The 18572-nt window shown below is 53.2% G+C and overlaps 6 protein-coding genes across 6 annotated transcripts; 3 read left to right on the plus strand and 3 right to left on the minus strand.

The window, feature by feature from the left end:
* Positions 1–413: 413 nt before the first annotated feature.
* atfB (bZIP transcription factor atfB) lies at positions 414–1397 on the plus strand (the record flags this gene model as incomplete). Its single annotated transcript, XM_026763105.1, has 1 exon — positions 414–1397. The coding sequence occupies one exon, from the start codon at positions 414–416 to the stop codon at positions 1395–1397; it is 984 nt and encodes a 327-aa protein (XP_026618307.1).
* Positions 1398–1997: 600 nt separating this feature from the next.
* CDV56_109495 (sugar porter family MFS transporter) lies at positions 1998–3670 on the minus strand (the record flags this gene model as incomplete). Its single annotated transcript, XM_026763114.1, has 2 exons — positions 1998–3471; positions 3522–3670. 2 exons carry the CDS (start codon positions 3668–3670, stop codon positions 1998–2000), a joined length of 1623 nt encoding a protein of 540 aa, XP_026618308.1.
* Positions 3671–4545: 875 nt separating this feature from the next.
* Positions 4546–6418, plus strand: CDV56_109505 (arylsulfatase; the record flags this gene model as incomplete). The annotated part of the gene is made up of 2 exons (XM_026763124.1): positions 4546–4703; positions 4762–6418. 2 exons carry the CDS (start codon positions 4546–4548, stop codon positions 6416–6418), a joined length of 1815 nt encoding a protein of 604 aa, XP_026618309.1.
* Positions 6419–6585: 167 nt separating this feature from the next.
* Positions 6586–10588, minus strand: CDV56_109513 (uncharacterized protein; the record flags this gene model as incomplete). The annotated part of the gene is made up of 8 exons (XM_026763132.1): positions 6586–7587; positions 7643–8545; positions 9137–9313; positions 9374–9922; positions 9985–10142; positions 10197–10236; positions 10291–10463; positions 10546–10588. 8 exons carry the CDS (start codon positions 10586–10588, stop codon positions 6586–6588), a joined length of 3045 nt encoding a protein of 1014 aa, XP_026618310.1.
* Positions 10589–11978: 1390 nt separating this feature from the next.
* Positions 11979–12699, minus strand: SMD2 (mRNA splicing protein SMD2; the record flags this gene model as incomplete). Its single annotated transcript, XM_026763154.1, has 4 exons — positions 11979–12021; positions 12080–12328; positions 12522–12554; positions 12677–12699. The coding sequence occupies 4 exons, from the start codon at positions 12697–12699 to the stop codon at positions 11979–11981; spliced, it is 348 nt and encodes a 115-aa protein (XP_026618311.1).
* A 793-nt stretch (positions 12700–13492) lies between these two features.
* On the plus strand, positions 13493–17251 carry CDV56_109541 (putative GATA transcription factor (Ams2); the record flags this gene model as incomplete). The annotated part of the gene is made up of 4 exons (XM_026763160.1): positions 13493–13532; positions 13592–13745; positions 13811–15849; positions 15903–17251. The coding sequence occupies 4 exons, from the start codon at positions 13493–13495 to the stop codon at positions 17249–17251; spliced, it is 3582 nt and encodes a 1193-aa protein (XP_026618312.1).
* Positions 17252–18572: the final 1321 nt, after the last annotated feature.

Genomic DNA, 18572 nt, shown 5'->3' on the forward strand with positions numbered 1-18572 from the left:
CTTTTCCTCGTTCCCTCCTTCTCTGGGATCGGATATCCACGTACGCCTCGTACCACAAACTACGGTACTCCCATTCTCTCCCCCTCTGCAGCTCCCTTGTCCCTTGCCTCTAAAAAGTCTCAAGCAAAACCTTCCCGCCGCCCCTCCCGCTCTGATTGTTTGGCCGGATCGAACTGTCACTTCGCGGCCCGCCACTTATACTCCCGCCTATCAAGCCCCCTGGCTTCCAAACACTACTGCTATAGATAATCTACTCTTGCTTCTTCTCTTTGTTTTCTTCTCTCTGTCTTGCTTCTTTGATACCATCTCGACAGCTTTCTCTCATCCATACCTAATTCAAATACCATTGTCTTTTTCCGCGTACTCTTCAGCTGAAACCACTTGTACAACGCATCGTGCAACCATCGCTCCCCATGTCGACTCTCAATATGTTGCCGGAGCAATCCGCCTTTGGCCGCTCTGATGCTGTCAATCCTGGCCCCTCTCCGTTTGCTCATCCGAATTCCTTCTCCGGTGACTTCCTTGGACTCTCTCTCCCTGAGGAAGAGCACCTCTGGGGTATGAGTCCAATCTCTTCCTCCATGCCCTCGTGGAACGGAAAGAACGATCAGATGTTCACCAATCCCAACCTAGAGCGCGACCTCAAGCATTCCCATGTCCGCAATGGCCAGCCTACTCCACCTCCATATGGTGACAACAAGTCTCACACGGTCGGTGATCTGTACTCGCTGTCTCAGTGCCAATTCACCAACGGAGCACAAACTTTCCAGACCCATGGCGATCGTAGAAGCTTCTGTGAGCAGTCGGCCGTGAACAGCCACGGCGGCAGCTCCAAACGTCGCAAGGTTCGCGATTCCAAGATGTCCCAGGCCGAGTACGACGAACAGCAGCAGGAGAAGGCGAAGCGGGAGAAGTTCCTGGAACGCAACCGATTGGCCGCCAGCAAATGCCGGCAGAAGAAGAAAGAGCATACACAGCTTCTCGAGTCGCGATACAGGGAGCAGTCCGACAAGAAGGAGCAACTGGTGTCTGAGATTGCCCGCCTGCGCTCGGAGATCCTGGGACTGAAGAACGAAGTCCTGAAGCACGCTCAATGCGGAGACGAGCCTATCAAGCTCCATCTGGCGCAGATGGTGAAGAAGATCACCTACAACGACACCGCGGCCCCGGAGTTGACCGACGTGGCGGATGCCGCATCGTCTTCGGAAGGACCAATGACCCCACGACCTCAGCAGGCACTGTCCTTTGGCTTTGATGACCCGCTGCATCTGGAACCATCCCGTTCCGGCGAGTCCCTGGACCAGTCCGTCCGTCGGGACTCGGAGGCTTCGGTCCTGACGGAGAACTCTTATGCCTTTTCGACCGACGACAGCTTCGACGATTTGATCAACGTTTGAGCTCTTTTATTGCTCGCTTTTGAACCCCCCTGATGTGATTATGACCTCGTGCTTTCCTTTGATGACTACTACTACTACTACTACTACTACTACTACTACTACTACTACTACTACTACTACTACTACTACTACTATTACTATGATCCATACTGGCGCCTGGTTGGGAAAAGTATGGAAATAAGGGTTTGCGTATTAGCCTGTTGCTATTTCACCTTATGGCGAAGGAATCTGATTGATTATTCGGAGTTGAATGGGGTTGCTCGGGCAGTATCATTCTTACAATGGTTTATGGACGGCTGTTTTTGCTTCGCTTTGCTTTTGCTTTTACTGCTGGCTTGCTCAATGGGAGGTCTCTGTGCGACTGGGTACCGGGAGTACCCATGAGGATAGTAATTCATGAATGATAGATGTACATTAGGCGAACAATCGATGGCTGGCTCAATGCTATTTCTTCATCTTGTGCTTTGGTTACAGCATCCAATGGTAATCCATGGGAGAGACTTGGCCGACTTTCTTCATCTAGTAGCAACCAGGAGTGTTTATGATTGAGTTATGGATAGATGATCGACTAGTGATTCACTAGGCAATATACGTATCAGGTTAAGACGAAGCACGCCCAGCCTCCACATGCAATATACTCCCATCCTTGCCGCCATCACCATCACCATCACTAGCAGCCTCACTACCAGAGTCACCCCCACAAGTCGACGGACGGCAATAGCCCGCCTCAAACAAGGCATTAATCTCCTCCAAGGTCCTCCCCCTCGTCTCAAGCACGAACGCCCACACAAACCCCACAATGAGCAGATCCAAGCACCCAAACAGGAGGAACGTGGCCCATTCGATGTTCGCCAGGAGGTACGGCGTGCTGCACGACCACACGAAGTTGAACGTCCACTGCGCGCCGACCCCGAAGGCCACGCCGGGCTCGCGGAGGCGCGTGGGGAAGAGCTCCGACGTGCAGGGCCAGGGGAGCGGGCCCCAGGAGAGATTGTAGGCGATGATGTCGAGGTAGACCAGGGCGATGGTTGCGATGGCGGCGGGGGTGAGCGTTCCCGGGCTGCTGTGGGGGTGCGAGTGGGCGACGACGGCGGCGGTGGCGAGCATGCAGGCGGACATGGCTGCTGCGCCGGCGAGGAGGAGCGGGCGGCGGCCGAAGCGTTCGGAGATGAAGATTAGGAAGATGAGGCAGGCGGATACTTTGATGGCGCCGAAGATGCCGGTTAGGAGGAGGGGGGTGTTGGTGTTGGTGGTGCTGTTGCTGTTGACGAGGAGGGAGAAGAACTGCGGGGCGAAGTAGGCGAGGGCGGTGGCGCCTGTGGACTGTTGGGAGAGGAAGAGGCCGAAGGCGAGGAGGAGGCGGTGCGCATTGGGCCGGGCGAGGAGCTCGCGGGGGTGGAAGCCGGCTGTTGCGAGGCGCTCTTGCTCGAGGCCGTGGCGCATCTGGGTGAATTCGGCGGAGAGGGCGGGGGAGTCGGAGGCGCGGATCCAGACGAGGCTGGAGTGGGCGCGGGCGTGGTCGCCCTTGGCGAGGTGCCAGCGGACGCTCTCGGGCAGGGTGCTGGTGCCGAGGCCCATGAGGGCGCCGGGGACCAGCTGCAGGGCGATGGGGATCTGCCATTGGGCGGGGGAGGCGGGCATGAACTTGACGGCGTAGTCAACCCAGTACGAGACGAGGATGCCGATGGTGTAGGTGAACTGGTAGCAGCTGCCGAGGCGGGCGCGCGTCTCCTTGGGGCTCATCTCGGCCATGTAGATGGGGATGACGGTTGCGGAGCCTCCGATCCCCAGGCCGCAGATCACCCGGCCGACGTAGAACAGGGCCAGCGAGTGCGAGTTGATCACCTCGAGGATGACCCCCGCGCAGAAGATGGCGGAGCATGCCATCATGGCGGGACGACGGCCCCAGCGATTCGTCACGGGCCAGACGGCGAAGCAACCTACCAGGGCGCCGGCCTGCTGGATGCCGACGGCGATGGAGCTGACGCGGGTCTTGTCTGCTGCGCTGTATCGAAAGTCGTGCTCAAAGGACTCGAAGGTGAGCACCCCTCCTGTAGGTTCATCAGCCTCGCATCTGACAAAGCTGGGTCAACTTAGGCCTAACCAATAACCCCCGAGTCATACCCAAACAACGCACCACCGCAGCAAAGCACAGCTGCCAGCCAGTACAGCCTCAACCTGGCAAGACGAAAAGCCATCTGCTCGGTGGAGTGAGGAGGGACGAGATCAAGATCGCCAGGATCCTGTTGAGGGAGCTGCATGTACGACCTCATTTTGAGCAAGTGTCAACAAGAACATCCCGTCCTGCATTAAATAAGGTGGATAGCTATACTGGGTTCTCCGCATGAACGCGGGGAACGGATCAACGTGGTGACGCGCGATCAGATAGATCAGAGGATCACTTATTGAAGAATCGAGCAAGGTAACGATGGCATTATGAAAGTGTTGTTGACGCTGAAACTGATGAATCGAACAGAACGAGATTATGTCAGGGCAGGATGACGCATGGGTTAGCCGACTGCCGACTGCGCAACAGAGTGGAGAGATCACGCCATGATGGACTGTCGGAGAGACAGAAACAAGAGAATACCGAGAAGAGCACAGGATATCAGACAGAAGAACGATGCCATATCGCAGCTGCGAGGACGTTGTGTGGAGAATCCAAGGCGTCGCTGATTGCCGAATCCGGACACCCCACAGTTACCTCGTTGATAGGGATAAACCTCCACTCAAAGCTCTGTCCCATGGAGTTTGATGATTGACTATGATTCTGTCAAATGAGCCAATGATGCTCACCATTGTGCAGCCAAATGTTCAGGCACAGTTCCAGGAGGGCTACACAGCCGACAGCCGATGGCCGATGGTCGTCAGTTGGGATGATCTTCAAATAGTCCTACTGGACTGTTCTGGATTATGATTATCAAGATAGATTGTCAAGCCCAATCAAATGCACAACTCGATTGGTCTGCAAGATACAACGACGACAACAATCACTGGTGGCTGAGTGGGATACATAATGGCGGCGCTGCTCTCCCCTCATCTTCCCCTCATCTTTCCCTCCCCTAACCTCTTCTCTCAGATCACCCTGCCTCATATTCGTCGACGGTAGTACATCTGATTCTTCGACGCCATCTCCTGTTGCTCTATCATGGATAAACGTCCCAATTTCCTGATCATCGTCGCCGATGACTTGGGCTTCTCCGATGTAGGCTGCTTCGGAGGAGAAATCCACACGCCCAACATCGATCGTCTAGCTCTAAACGGAGGCGTACGTTTCACAGACTTTCACGCTGCGGCTGCTTGTTCGTAAGTGCCTTTTCCCTGGATCTAAAAAGCCCTCTTGGGCCAGAACTAATCGCGACAGTCCCACCCGCGCCATGATCATGACCGGGACAGACCACCACATCGCAGGTCTCGGCAACCTGATCGAATGGACCAACATCTCCGGACAGAACGGACCCAAAGGCTCACAGATGAGCACGGCGCCCCAGCGTGGCATGCCCGGTTATGAGGGATACTTGAACGAGCGCGTCGTCGCGCTCCCCGAGTTGCTGCGGGATGCGGGCTACCACACCCTCATGTCTGGGAAATGGCATCTGGGCCTCACTCCCGAGCGATCGCCGCACAAACGAGGCTTTGAGCGCTCCTTTGCCCATCTGCCTGCTTGCTCGAACCACTACGCCTACGAGCCCCAGCTCCAGGGGTCCGATGAGACGCCCGCATTCCTCGAAGCGAGCTACATCGCCCTCCACATGGAAGATGATCACTATGTGAAGCAGTTGCCGGAGGGGTGGTATTCGTCCGACGGATACGGCGATAAGATGCTTCAGTATCTCTCCGACTGGCATGAGAGAAAGGACGAGCGCCCCTTCTTCGCCTACCTGCCCTTCACGGCACCGCATTGGCCTCTCCAGGCGCCCCGCGAGTACATCGACCATTACCGCAGCGTCTACGACGACGGACCGGATGCGCTGCGCCTCAAGCGACTGCAGCGGCTCAAGGAGCTGGGGATGATCCGTCCGGACGTTGAGCCGCACCCCGTCGTCGCGGAGGAGGTCAAAGAATGGGCCGACTACACCCCGGAGGAGAAGAAGAAGTCCTGCACCGCCATGGAGGTCTACGCGGGCATGGTGGAGTGCATCGATGCCAACGTCGGCAAGGTCGTCGACTACCTGGCCTCCATCGGCGAGCTGGACAACACCTTTGTCTGCTTCATGTCCGACAACGGCGCCGAGGGCGCCGCCTACGAGGCCTACCCCATGGTCCAGAGCGGCGTCATGCCGCATCTCCAGAAATACTACGACAATAGCCTCGAGAATTTAGGCAAGGCCAACTCGTTCATCTGGTACGGGCCGCGCTGGGCGCAGGCCGCCACCGCCCCGTCCCGTCTGTACAAAGCCTACACCACTGAAGGCGGCGTCCGCGTCCCCTTCCTGGCCAGGTTCCCCAACAACGTCTCCGCGGCGCGGAGTGGAATTACCGACCAATTTGCAACAGTCATGGATCTCGCACCGTCTATCCTCGACATGGCGGGAGTCAAGCATCCGGCTCCCACGTACCAAGGCCGTGAAGTGGTCCCCATGCGCGGCAAGAGCTTCTACCCGTGGGCACGGGGTGAGTCGCAGCGGATTCACGAGAAGGAATTCATCCAAGGATGGGAGACCTGCGGCCGTGCGGCGCTTCGGTTCGGTGACTGGAAGATCGTATATATTCCCAAACCGAAAGGTCCCGAGCGATGGCAGCTGTACAATCTGGCCGACGATCCGGGCGAGGTGCACGACCTGGCGGATATCCATCCCGAGCGGTTGAAGCAGTTGCTGAGACTGTGGGATCAGTACGTGATCGAGACGGGTGTGATTCCTCTGAATCCGGATCTGGGTGACTTCATCGAGGCGACCGAGGCGCAGATGCCGGAGAATGCCTGGATGGAGTATGATTACTGGAAGAAGGGGGCTCGCGATGAGCCTGAAAAGTTCATGCGGAAGCCACAGCGGCTCCAGAGAGTGGTCAAGCAGTTTTAGTTTTGTGTTGCATGATATTTTTTACCATGCGCTCAATATGAACGCTCGTTTGCAGCGATGTCCATGTAGTTTGTACGTAAGTAGTAGACCCGCTAGCTGTCAAACATACCTTTAAAGATTCTTCTTGAGCGCATATCCATATCCGGACAGATATTTCACCAGACAAGCTATATCAGAACATAAAAATCAGTAAAGAGCTCGCGCCTCACGCATCGCGAATCTGCCCAGGTTCGGGACGCATCTTGTCTCCGCGTCATCTCCTCCAAAAGGAACAGTACTTTGCTCGCGTTGGGATGCCGCTGCGTCACCTCGCTGTCACAGGCCGCCATGCGCTGCATCTCCTGCACGATCCACCGCCGCTGAGTTAACGTGCCCTCCAGGCCGGCTATAAAAAGCGGCCAGAAGAAGCTGACGGGCAGGTGTCGCTGCGTACTTGCCGACTCAGCCGTCGCCAGCTGGATGATTTGATCCACAGCTCGGTTGACTCGGTCAGTCCGCGGATAAATAGCGAATGCTACCCGGTGCAGATAGATGAAAATCGCCAGAAAGTTGGCCACATACTGTCGGAATGTGCGGCATACCTCGTCCGCCACCGACCGACTTAAGGAGTCAAGCAGCTCTTCAGGTCGGTCATAGACGTCCAGCACTGGTGGGCGGCAGTTCCATAGTGTCTCCAGGTCAGCGCCCACTCTGTGGGCAATCTGCAGAACCTCAAATTCATCACCCAGCGTCCCGCGACTGCGATGATGGAGGTCAATGCACACGATCCGCCGGATAATTTGCTGAGCTTGAACGAAGAACCGAAACGCGGGCCCCACAATGGCATCGTAGACAAGATAGCCTGGTTTCGACAGAAGGTAATCTTCTGTGACTTTCTTGTCTACCGGACGATCTTCCATAATCCCGCTGCTGATGGACGATTGTCCGGAGACGGCGCCGCTCGATTCGTTTTGCGCGGTCGAGAGCTCGGCCAGGCTGCCAAGTTCAATCAGAGGATCACCGTCTCGGCCAGCAATCAGCGATTTCACATCCAGAAGAGAGACCCACGAGACCACCAGGCGCCCAAAGCCAGTCCATGACTGGATCTGGTCGTGAAAACGCTGCAGCAATAGGTATGCTGAGTGGAGAAAGGATGTACTGTGGCGGCCCAGGTCTGGGGATGATAGCGACTGTACTGCGTTTAGTCGAATTCATTGACCGTAAAATTGGACATGCGTTACATACTTCAGATAACATGAGCAGAAAGACTGTGGTAAAGACCTTCCCCAACGTTGGCTCATCCACGTGCCCAAATATGTATGACTGCCCTTCCAAACTTGCCTGCTGGTGGTACGTCGATGCCGAATTATGCTGATTCCCTTCCTTGATTGCCTTATGCACCTCTGCGAAACAGTAGATGCTATTCCGCAAAGGACGAAAGTCGCGCGATTGCGCTGCGATTATCTCACGTACATATTTCCACTCGAGGTTCACGGGTCCGAATATCGTCGGGGGCGGCTCAGAGTGGAGGAAATATGCCAGCAGATGCTCTTCGTACGCGGCTCCAGTCTCCGGCCACATACCATCCGTAGCGGGGGACTGTGATTGCGTCCGCTTTGAATAAACACTTGAGTCCCAGCTCATCGATCGATCAGTATGCGGTACATTTGTAGTGTCGTCCGACGCCTTGGAAGACGTCGCATTGGGGAATTCGGATAAGCCGTTTGTCAGATCGAGGTGTTTGCGCTCCAACTCGGACGTGATCTCGCTCATGAAACCAAGCATATCAAACGGTCCGGAGGACGTCGCCCCATTATCCACTGGTGGTAATTGTGAAGCGTCAGCTACATGCTGCGGTCGATAGGTCTGCTGCCCATCAGGTCGCAGCACTGTACTGAAATAGCTCGCATCCGGTCTCTGGAAGGTGTTTGCGGTTGGATTTCCCTTCACAGCGGCTGTGTGACCATTAGCCGGTCGCGGGACGGCTGCAGGCACAATCGTTCTGTAAACACAACCCAGCCGAAGTCGGGTACAGTTGGCACAGATCGGTTTCGCTTCATCACACCGAACCTTTCGCGCTCGACATGTCAGGCATCCGGATCGTCTTCGAGGACCCGACCTGCCTAATCCTCGTGCTCTGGGAGGAGCCTGGATGCAGTCAGAAGAGCTGATAACTCCACAAGCAAAAAATGGTCGCTAGAAATATGAAAGACGGTTAGACAGGTGTTTTACCTCCATAATAAGTCGGCTGCCCCTGATCAACAGGCATGGTGCACAGTTGGCTTGGGAAACGCGCAGTTGCAGCTGGGAGCGAAACAGATAAACAAGGTGTGAAATTTCCCCGCAGTTGGGGCGGCCCGCCTCCACCGTCACGAGTCCAGGGAATGGCCTCACATGGCAGACTTGAGGCTAAACAGTTCCCTTGTCTGGGACAATCAACTGTAGAATATGACAAAATCCATTCATGTACCCTAATATCATGGGGTTTTCATGGTGTGCTGAGGAGTTGCACAGATAGGCTATATTCCACTAAGCGTCAGACCTTGCATATATATAAACATCTTTCAACAGCCTGTAGTACGATCAAGCTCTGAATGTCCAGCGTCGGTCGTCTCACAAATACAAGGAATTGGTTGAATTGTGTCACAAGCCTCCAGGAAGTGCCTGATTCAATCTTCGCATTTTATCACCACCCCAACACTTGGACATGTGCAGCAAATGTCCTCGCTCTTTTCTCACGTATGCCGCAAAGCATATCGCTGCCAGCGCAATCGCCCCGTAACTGATGAAGACGGGACACTCGAATTGCTCAGGGAGAGGAAAGACTATTGTGGTTGCAAATGACAGCATCTCAAAGACGTTCTGCACCCCCATCTCGGTTGAAGAGAATCGCCCTCGGGCATCTTCCTCGACGCCCTGCATGATAAACATTAGCAGCGGCCTCTAATTGCAACCCTTAGGTGGGAAAGCGGTTACCTCTTGAACGAGAAATTGAACCGATAAATCAAAACCCCAAAGACCAATCCGACTCAGAGCAACTCCCAGAATGAGGCTCACTGCTACCAGCCGAGAGTTCGAGTCATACAAGGCAAAAGCCGCTGCTGCAGTGGCCAAACAGCCGAGCTGCCAATTGAGGAACCACAGTCCCGACCTAATGGGCCCGATCTTGCCCATGATGAACGGTGCTGCCCATGTGCCTGACAACTCCGCGATCACAGCGCCGATTCTCATACAGCTGACCTGCAGGGGATCGAACCCCGTATGCAAGAGATATGTGACCATCGTGGTACCAAAGGAGAGAACAGTAAGGTAGAGCAGGCTCAAGGCAAAGGATGCCAGAAAGACTGGACTACTCACGTACTCTTGCCAGGGCAAAGCAGCCTGCTTGACCAGGTGCATTGCACTTCCGATCATACTCTGTTGGCTCGGCGTGGGAGAATGTTCGGGTCCATCCTCGACAGCTTCACTTCCATAATCTGTCGGAACTGAAGAGGTCCGCGCGAGTTCCGGTATCGCCTTGTACACCTAATGTAATATCGGGTCAAACTCGAAGTGGTGTAGAGGGCGAAGAAGAAGGACGAACTCACCTGAGCAATGGCAATGTATTCAATAAAGACACAAAAAACATTCACTCCCAAGACCGTCCAGACCGCGACCTTTGTAGACAAGCTGTCGAAGAGCGATATCACCACAGGAGCCACAAGCTTGCAGAATAGATCTATCCGTCTCATCGATGCATTCAGATCTATATACAGGCGTCAGTCTGACATAGAATAACATCAGGTATTAGATCGTCTACCTTGCCTCCGGAGTGCTAGAGTGTCTGAAACAATGATCACCTAACCGGATGTTAGAGTTCCTTGCCCAGAAGTATTCGCTTTGTTACGGCATACCCAGTCTCTTTCGACAGCCACTGTGTTTGCTGTTGCCGCCAGTTTCTCCATGCAAGCGAGCAGGACAACTGCAAAAAATAGAATCGAGACGATAAGCTCAGAGTCTCGAAATGAAGGCATGAGAAGGGCTACAAAGCATGCGCAGGACACTGCAACAGGGACTCTCTGCCAGACTAAAAAGTTTGTAAGCCGTCATGTAGCCATATAATAGTCTCGTCAACTCAAAGTAATATGTTGACAAGAGAAGCGACCTACCAATGGAGTGACGGATCGCTACCAGGCGGTTCGACCTATCCATCTTGGATCCTAACCAGGAAGACAGTACCACTGCCGATGCGGAACGCACCAAGGCGTAGATAGAGACATACAACAGAGTTCCCTGGAAGATAGAAGCAAGGAACAACACAGCGCCGAATTCAAACATGCGTGAGTTCCATGTCGACAAGAAGTGAGAGACATAAAGTCTCATCAATACACTTTGGGAGCTTGCTGTCTGACTTGTCCGTACGTTAGGGCAAGCTTCTCTTTCTAGAAGAGGTTCAGCTGCTTCCAGGGAGCTGTCCTGATGACTATCCATGTCTGATTGCGATTCCATGATTTGAACCTGATTGCTGTGGATAATAGTGAGTGGTCTGGGTCAGTTTGTATTGCTAGCCTCGTCGATAACGGCTATGGGTTACAAAATCCTCAATCAGGTTCACAATTGATCCATCGTCTGCCTATGTGCATATAAAAAAGCCATGCAGTCGAAACAGTGAGGAATCCAACTTCCTCGGAGGCTAAAGTTTGCAGGCGGATGCGAGAGAGAATCGGTGGCCTGACGATCATTGGTGAGTCGGAAGCTCGGTGATCGAGCATATCCCCCAAACTCTTCTCCGTTGATAATAATAATGCTTCAGAACGATAAGTAGATACCTTGCTATCTGCATCAAGCCCAGTAGCATGGGGTTCCTCCTTTACACTCGTCGTTACTATAAAGAAACGGTTCCTCTTCACTTACATTCGGATCCCAGCCATTATGTGATCTCTCTTTCTCAATGTGTTGCCATATAGTTCTGCACTAAGGTTGTAACTTGCGAGTCATCAGCAAGCGACGAGACCGTAGAGCTAGCTTCGGATTTATGCTTTATTACTTCCTAATCACGGGCCATCAGAGTACTGCTAGAGCAGCGTAATGCTACTTCAGGATGTCCAGAAATACTTGGGAGCAGTGCTCTGGCCAGCTTATTCTGATTGATACTCCGTAGTGGAATTTGAATTACCCGGACCTTTACTGGTAATGAATTTCTCCTCAGATTGAGTGATGCCAGTCGAATATGATGGCCCTTTGCACCTTCGAGCTCACAAAACTACTTTACACCCTCTAACTTTTCAAAGATGCAAACCTTAGAACGCCAGATCAGCCCCGTCATATGAGATGAACACAAAAGCCAGACGAGAAACTCAAAGAGGCGAACAGTTGCTATGAGCCCGAAAGAGAGCTAGGATCGTACGTTCATAATGGCCCGGTCCACCCTCGCAAACTGACCGGACAAAGAGACGTCTCGGGATCCATTAGAGAAAAAGGGTATCAATGTCAATCATGCGCCGTCCTGATGTCCTTCTAGCACGAACGAAGGAACGGGTGCAGGACCCCCAGGCCAAATCGGTCGGGCACGTCACGTGAGATGCGGATGGGTGATAACCATTCAGCTCAGCAGAACGAGGATAACAGAGTCGCCTCGCAGGAACCTGGTAGGATGAGTTAGGATTTGTATCTCTCAGTAACATGTGGGGTGTCTGAACTGACATCTTGCTGATGAAGCGGTCCTTGTTCACGCCCCTTCCCTTTCCGCCCTTGGGCTTCTCCGTCCACATTTCTTTCACGTTCTCGAGCACCATGTTGCAGTGGCGGTCAAACGCCTTCACTCGGGCGAGTAGCTTGCGGTTGTTCCGGCATGAGATCAGGACCTGAGTGTGGGTGCGGGTAGCGGTTTGGAGAAGAGACAGGGGGCCAGCTGTGAGTTCGTGTTCTTCGACCAAGGCGACCTCATATTCACTGACGAAACAACAATGTCAGAGAGAGATGTAAGAGATAGGATAGCACGTAACTGTGGATGTGCGAATTGGATGGACAGGATCAAGTATAGGGAAGGGTCGCATGGCGACTATCACATGACATATCCAAAAGTCCGATGCATTCAAGCATAGGGTATGCCATGATGAAAAGTCAAATATGAGGATGCACATACGTGAGTTCGCTCTTGGGCTTGTTCAGCAAATCCCTGTTAGAATAGACAGTCTGGTTAGCACGAACTGAACAGATCGGGGTCGGGATTACACCATGTTAAATGCCATCAATGACTCATGCTAAAGACTTGAAGCGAAAATAGGGGTAGGTACGTACTGAATCTTGGGATCGGTCGACATGGTGGCTGTATAAAAGGGCACTTGCTGGCTGCTCTGGTCTTCTTCCTTCTTAATACTGCGCTCTGTCTCTCTTGCGCTCTCTCTGCCCTCACAGCTTCTTAGTCAAAGGCGGTCAAGCTTGGTGTCGAGTCTTGGCGCGGTAGGGTCACGTGGCACGCGTCTCTGCCGTGTTTTGCAGGCATCCTTTCCCGAGGTCGCGATTGGCTGCGTCACGTCGCGTCGGCAGAACACTCAACACGCTGTGGGCGATCGTCACAGCTTCTGGTCCGGATGCAAGGCGTGCGTGCTTTTCTCTCCCATATCTAGCTTCTTCTCTCCAACCTTCTCCTCAATTACATCCTTGCTTCCTTTTCTTGACGAGTCATATTCCTCTCAGTGTAGAAAAGGGCAATCCTCAATCCAACTCCTTCCCTCAATTTCTCCTTCACCGCATCTGCACTCAATATAACCTTGAAGGGAACCCCTACCTGCCTGTCCCACGTTGAGCATTCCAATCGACTTCCCCGCGTCTCGTATTGCATAATCATACATACCTGCGCATTCTCCCGGTCGACGCAAAGCTTCGATCGATTCAAGGCTGGCTATGAATAATCGATAGGAGCGGGTTCGGCTCGAAGTTTCTACCTTGCTTCGCGTTCAAAGCACTCGCCTCTCCCTTGATCCTCAGTGTCCGACACACCTGGACGAGCGTCGCTTTCATCTTCCTCATAAACCTCCGAGCGTCATTTGTCTCCAATCCTACCTTGAATTCACAGCTACTTTGGCTTATGGTTGAGATTCGATCGCTTGTGGCATGGAATCCCAGGACGGAATATCCGTCCGGCCTATGAGGCGTGGGTTTGCTCTGTCAATTACTGTCTGTTGATGCTAATCGTTCAATGCGGAATTACAGTGAAGGTACTCTACACGTTTGACGATGAGAGTAAAACGAATTGCCTGGCCCGGTGGCCTCACTTACTCGACATCCAAACTGCATCTCTGGACGAGAAAACTCAAATTGGTGTCATCGAGCTGAAAACGTGCATTCAAGCTATTGTGTCTGCGAGGTGGGTCGCTCCTGTCCTTGAGCCCAAGCCAAATCGTGCTAATGAATCTTCCTTCGACGGTCTAGTCCCGAACTGGTGGCCAAGCTGGGACAAGACTACACAGTATATGCCTATGACTATTCAGAATACGAGACGCCGTTAGTCGGTCAGGGGATGCTCTCATGGGTCCTCGCTTCGGCCTCTCCGACTCCCAATGCACCAGCACATCAATCAAAGACTATGGTCACGGGTCGTGTGTGCAAAAATGTGCTCGGTCTCTTTTCAAAAGGTGCCCAAGAAACATTGGAGGTCAAACTGCGATTGGTGCCGGTACCTACTGTTATGCAGAGTGAATACCTTGAAAGCATGCGGAAATATCGGGAGTTGAGCAACATCATTCCTCATGAGTTTGACGCACAATCATGGACAATCTTCCTTCGTCAAAATCCCGGGCTGCTCGGTCCTCCCAACACACAACCCCTTGACCGCGTAACATCACCCATGGATCACGCTGGAATCGAACGGTTTCACCAGTTACTCAGCGAAGGGTCAACGCCAAGGGAATTGTCTTCGATTGCTCCAACCGGAAATTTTCGGTCTATATCACCCGCCCAGTCCGCGCTTGCCCCTCCGAGCAGGGTGTCCACACCTGGTCAACTTCAGCAACATCATCAGCAACTGCAAATACAGCAGGCACCCCAGCAGCAGCAGCAAGAAAGGACACACGGGGAAATCCGCCCTTCCTCTAGTGCTTCCATGCGCGATTCTGAACTGCCTTCGCATGCGCACTATGCCAGCCGCCGAGGTTCGGTACAGTCAGGCTATGGAAGCTGTGATGAATCTGCTGACCAACAGCCACGGAAGAGAGCCAAGCTGTATCGAGCGGATTGGCCAGGTAGATCTGACTTTAACATTGAGAGACAGCCAAGCTCTTTGCGTGTTGCAGCCAGTACAGCTGCCTCTGTTCGGATTCACCGGCCCACCCCTGTCAACCCTGCTATCGCTGCTGCTCAGAATTCGAACGAGGAGCCTGTCCGCCCGCCAACGCCTATCTCCGGATCGAATGATCTTCCACGCAGAGGGCGACCGGCCCCCAGCCTTCTTCGCGAATCGTCTGTTCACAGCAATAACTATACTTCACCATATCCCATGAGTGATGATCTAGGTGATCACAACACTCAATCGCCAGAGGAGCCCCGCTACCAGGGTCTGTTCGAACCATCAATTAGTATGCCTTCCTCGCCTCCAGTCTTGGATTGCGGATTTCCCAATCCATCTAGCCCCGTCCTTCCACCTATGGTAACCGATCCCGACTCGGGTTTCATGAGTGGTGGCCTGGATGATCTCTTGGATGAGGATATGGGTACTCCTTTGGAGGATTGTGCAAAGTCGATCTCAAATGACGCACCAAGGCGCAGACGTGCAACAGAGGCTGCTGCCCAGGCCAGCTCCCCTATCAATCCTCCCACAGTACCAGAGAATCAGACTGAAAGCATGTTAGTCAGTGACGGTTTGCCAGAGCAAACTCCTAAGGAAGTAGTCGCTGCTCCTGCTCCTGTCCCGTCCCGAGGTCCAGCCAGTGCGGCCGGTTCGAGGCCACCATCGCGGGCGAGTTTCAGACAGGCACCCAAGCCTTTGGCTCCTGCCCCCATCTCACAAAGTGAATTGGAGCAACTCATGAATACGATTCCCGCAAGTGACCCGGTCGTCCCCACTCAGGTTCCTGCACAATATGCCCATTCCTGGACAGGTCCCATGAGCGACCTCCCCAGCGCTGAGACGCCTACGCCGAAGCCTGTGACTGAGGATGGCAAAATCCGAAGTGGGGCGGGGGCAAGAAGGCTTAGGCAGGTCCAGGCACGTCTGGATAAGTGTATTCGAGACGGTCAGGTCCCTCCTTACTGCGAGAACTGCGGGGCCATTGAAACTCCCACTTGGCGCAGGGCCTGGTCAAAGGAGTTTGTTGGAGGGGAAACCGATGCCAATGAGCTTATGAAGGATCCGACCATGCTATTCTGGCAGGTATTGGAGAGGAACGACAAGGATGAGGTCACAAAGTTCAAAATGTTCAAGAAATCTTTGGTTGACGCCGACAATGACTTTGTCCAGATCCTTCTCTGTAACCGTAAGTCAAGAGGTTGTTTTTTTTCACTGGAATTGCTGCTGACATACAGGAAGCCTGTGGTCTTTGGCTGCACAAATTCAAGTGTATGCGGCCTGAGAACAGATGGAACAAGCCGGCCAGCGGTAAAAAGAAGCGCATGCCCAGAAATCGTAAGGGAGGAGGCCCGCTCTCGGACAATGGCACCTTTGCAAAAATTCACCCCAAACCCCAGTCCTCAAAGCCGGCTGGGTCCTCCCCTGGAGCATCTGATGCCTCATCGCCGGCGGAAGATGGTACCCCGCGCGCAGATAACGGCAACGAGAATGAAAACGACCGAGACGATGACGATGACGTTCATGAAGTGCCATCCAAGCGGCGTCGTGCCAATAGCGCTGAGCCACGACGGTCGTCGGACACTGCAGAAAAGCGTTGGCAGGAGCAAGCTGCAACGGAAGCTCTGCGGCGGGCTATTCAGTCCAGCCCAGCCCGAAACCTTGAGAAACGCCCTGGTTCAGCGGTGGATGAGAACAGCCTTACACCTAAGCCAGTGAGAAGAGCGCTCTTTCATAATGCTCAGAACGAAGGTGGTGCTCTCAAGCCCTTGGGTGGTTCCGCCCTGAACAGTCCACGCCGTAGCCCTCGCGTTAACTGTCGCGGTGCAGGTCAAAAACCTCAAGACAAGGAAAACGCGGCCATTGACAAAGCCCTAGAAGGGTTATTCGAGAGTCCGTCCTTTGGATATGATCTGCCCACCAGTCCTACCCCCAGAAGACGAAATCAGCGCAGCAACCTGCTGGGAGAGAAGCGCAATTCTTTGCCGTGTATCTCGCCTTTGTCCAAAGCGCGCCTGGAGGAAAGCTCAGACATGACGCCCACCAAGCTCAGCGCGCAGAAACTCCAGCGTATACAGGGCACTACGACTGCGACGCCCCGTCTAAATAAAACGCCGAAGTCTTCGCGATCTTTAAGATCCGATCTGCCTCCCATGCCCGACGGTACATTTAATGTGGAGGACTTGGGCAGCATTGACAGTATGCTTGTTGATATCTTTGAGGACGCGGCGTCTTCCGCACAGTGTGACTCCTTCTTTTCTTTTGGGCAATCCAAGGACTCGTCGAGCGGCAACTGGTCTCGATGGATTGCATCCGATTACATTTCTTTGAACGGATCCGACGACCAGGAGGTAAACGGTCAGCAGCGGACCGGTAGGCGCAGCGGCGCGAGTGAGGACGAAGACCTTATCAACGCCATTCTATCCGACCCGGACATTCAAAAGAATGCGCATTTCGATCCATTCCAATTTGCTGGTGCAGGCGCCCTGGACTCTGGTTTTTTTGGCTCAGATTCAGTCAACGCTGATGTCATCGCTCTCGGCCCCAGAAGCAAAACCGCAGAGGAGTCAGTGAGCAAGGAGTCGGCTTGAGTCTTACAAACTAATGCCTGATGACCTCCTCTCTCTTCCTCTCACTAATTTTCTTTTCCAATCCCATCTTCTCCATTCTTACCCTACCTCCGTTCATGATCAAATCTTCAGTCTGTTTGCTTTTTCTAAGCGAAGGCGTTGGGCGGGATTCCTGGCAATTCCAGTGAAATCTTTGTTTTTTCCATGCATGCTTATGCGAAAGTACCCCATATCATAATGTTTTTCTAGCGTTTTGCTCTGTCCATCTGATGGCATGTTAAAAAGCACAAAAGCCCGTCTCACACCATTATTGTCTAGCCTGACTGCTGTGTCAATTTTCCTTAGTTACGACATCAAAGGGGCGATATGTCTCTTCTTAGCGTTTAGATGATGAACACAAGATATCCATCATACATATATTTGGAACGATTCTGCCCAGTACAGCTGTAGTCCAATAAAGAATGGACTTGATATGACTTGACTCCATCTGTGACCAATCTCTAAGACCTGACCAAGTACAAACAGCAGGCAGAAGCCTCGGCATGTCATTGGCAAATGAAACTGATAAAAATCCATATCATTACCATTATACCCTTGCTTCATCCAGTAAAGCAAGGAAGCTTTGAAAAAGATGCAGTCTGGGAAGGGTATCCCGCACACAGCAACCATTCCGCGTTGACCCAATCCATCGTCTCCCGTTCAGACTCCACAGCATTTTCATCCCAGAGTACGGAGTATCTAGGTATCATAGATTCGTCACAGAAGAAAGGATATGTAAATTTTGAGATATAGTTCCGAAACCGCGCGGCATCCGACATTGACAATATGCACAAATTGAACGGGTTCGTCTATTCATTCGAATCATAGAAAATGGGCTTCAACTTATGCGTGACTTCGACAACGTGTTCGTAGATCTTGTAGTCTGTGCAGCCATCATTAGTCCCTCGCTCGCTTTGCTTCCAACAACCGATTCTCCGAGTCGGTGAGGGTGCAAGGCACTCACCGCAATCCGAAGGGTTACCCCAGTCCGTCGTGGCCAGGACACGGATCCCGAGGCCCTGTTACACATGATTAGCTCCTGCTGTCCGCTTGCTCTTGCTCGGTTAGGGATGCGTACCTGCCCGCCCTCTAATTCAGTGACTTTCCCTACCACCTCGACTAACTTTCCCATCTGGAGATGCGAGTCCGACTTCAGGATTAGAGTGACATCCCCGTTATTCCCGCATGTTATTGTCGCAGTGTCGCCGCGCAGGGCCGTTACCGTTCCGAGGATGCGGACGGTGTGTGTTGAGGAGCCGCTGGAGGGGTGGAAGGCGTGGAGGTGGGCGGGGAGGACGCGGGG

This window comes from Aspergillus thermomutatus (genome assembly GCF_002237265.1).
Source record: "Aspergillus thermomutatus strain HMR AF 39 chromosome Unknown NODE_10, whole genome shotgun sequence".
Classification (NCBI taxonomy): Eukaryota; Fungi; Ascomycota; class Eurotiomycetes; order Eurotiales; family Aspergillaceae; genus Aspergillus; species Aspergillus thermomutatus.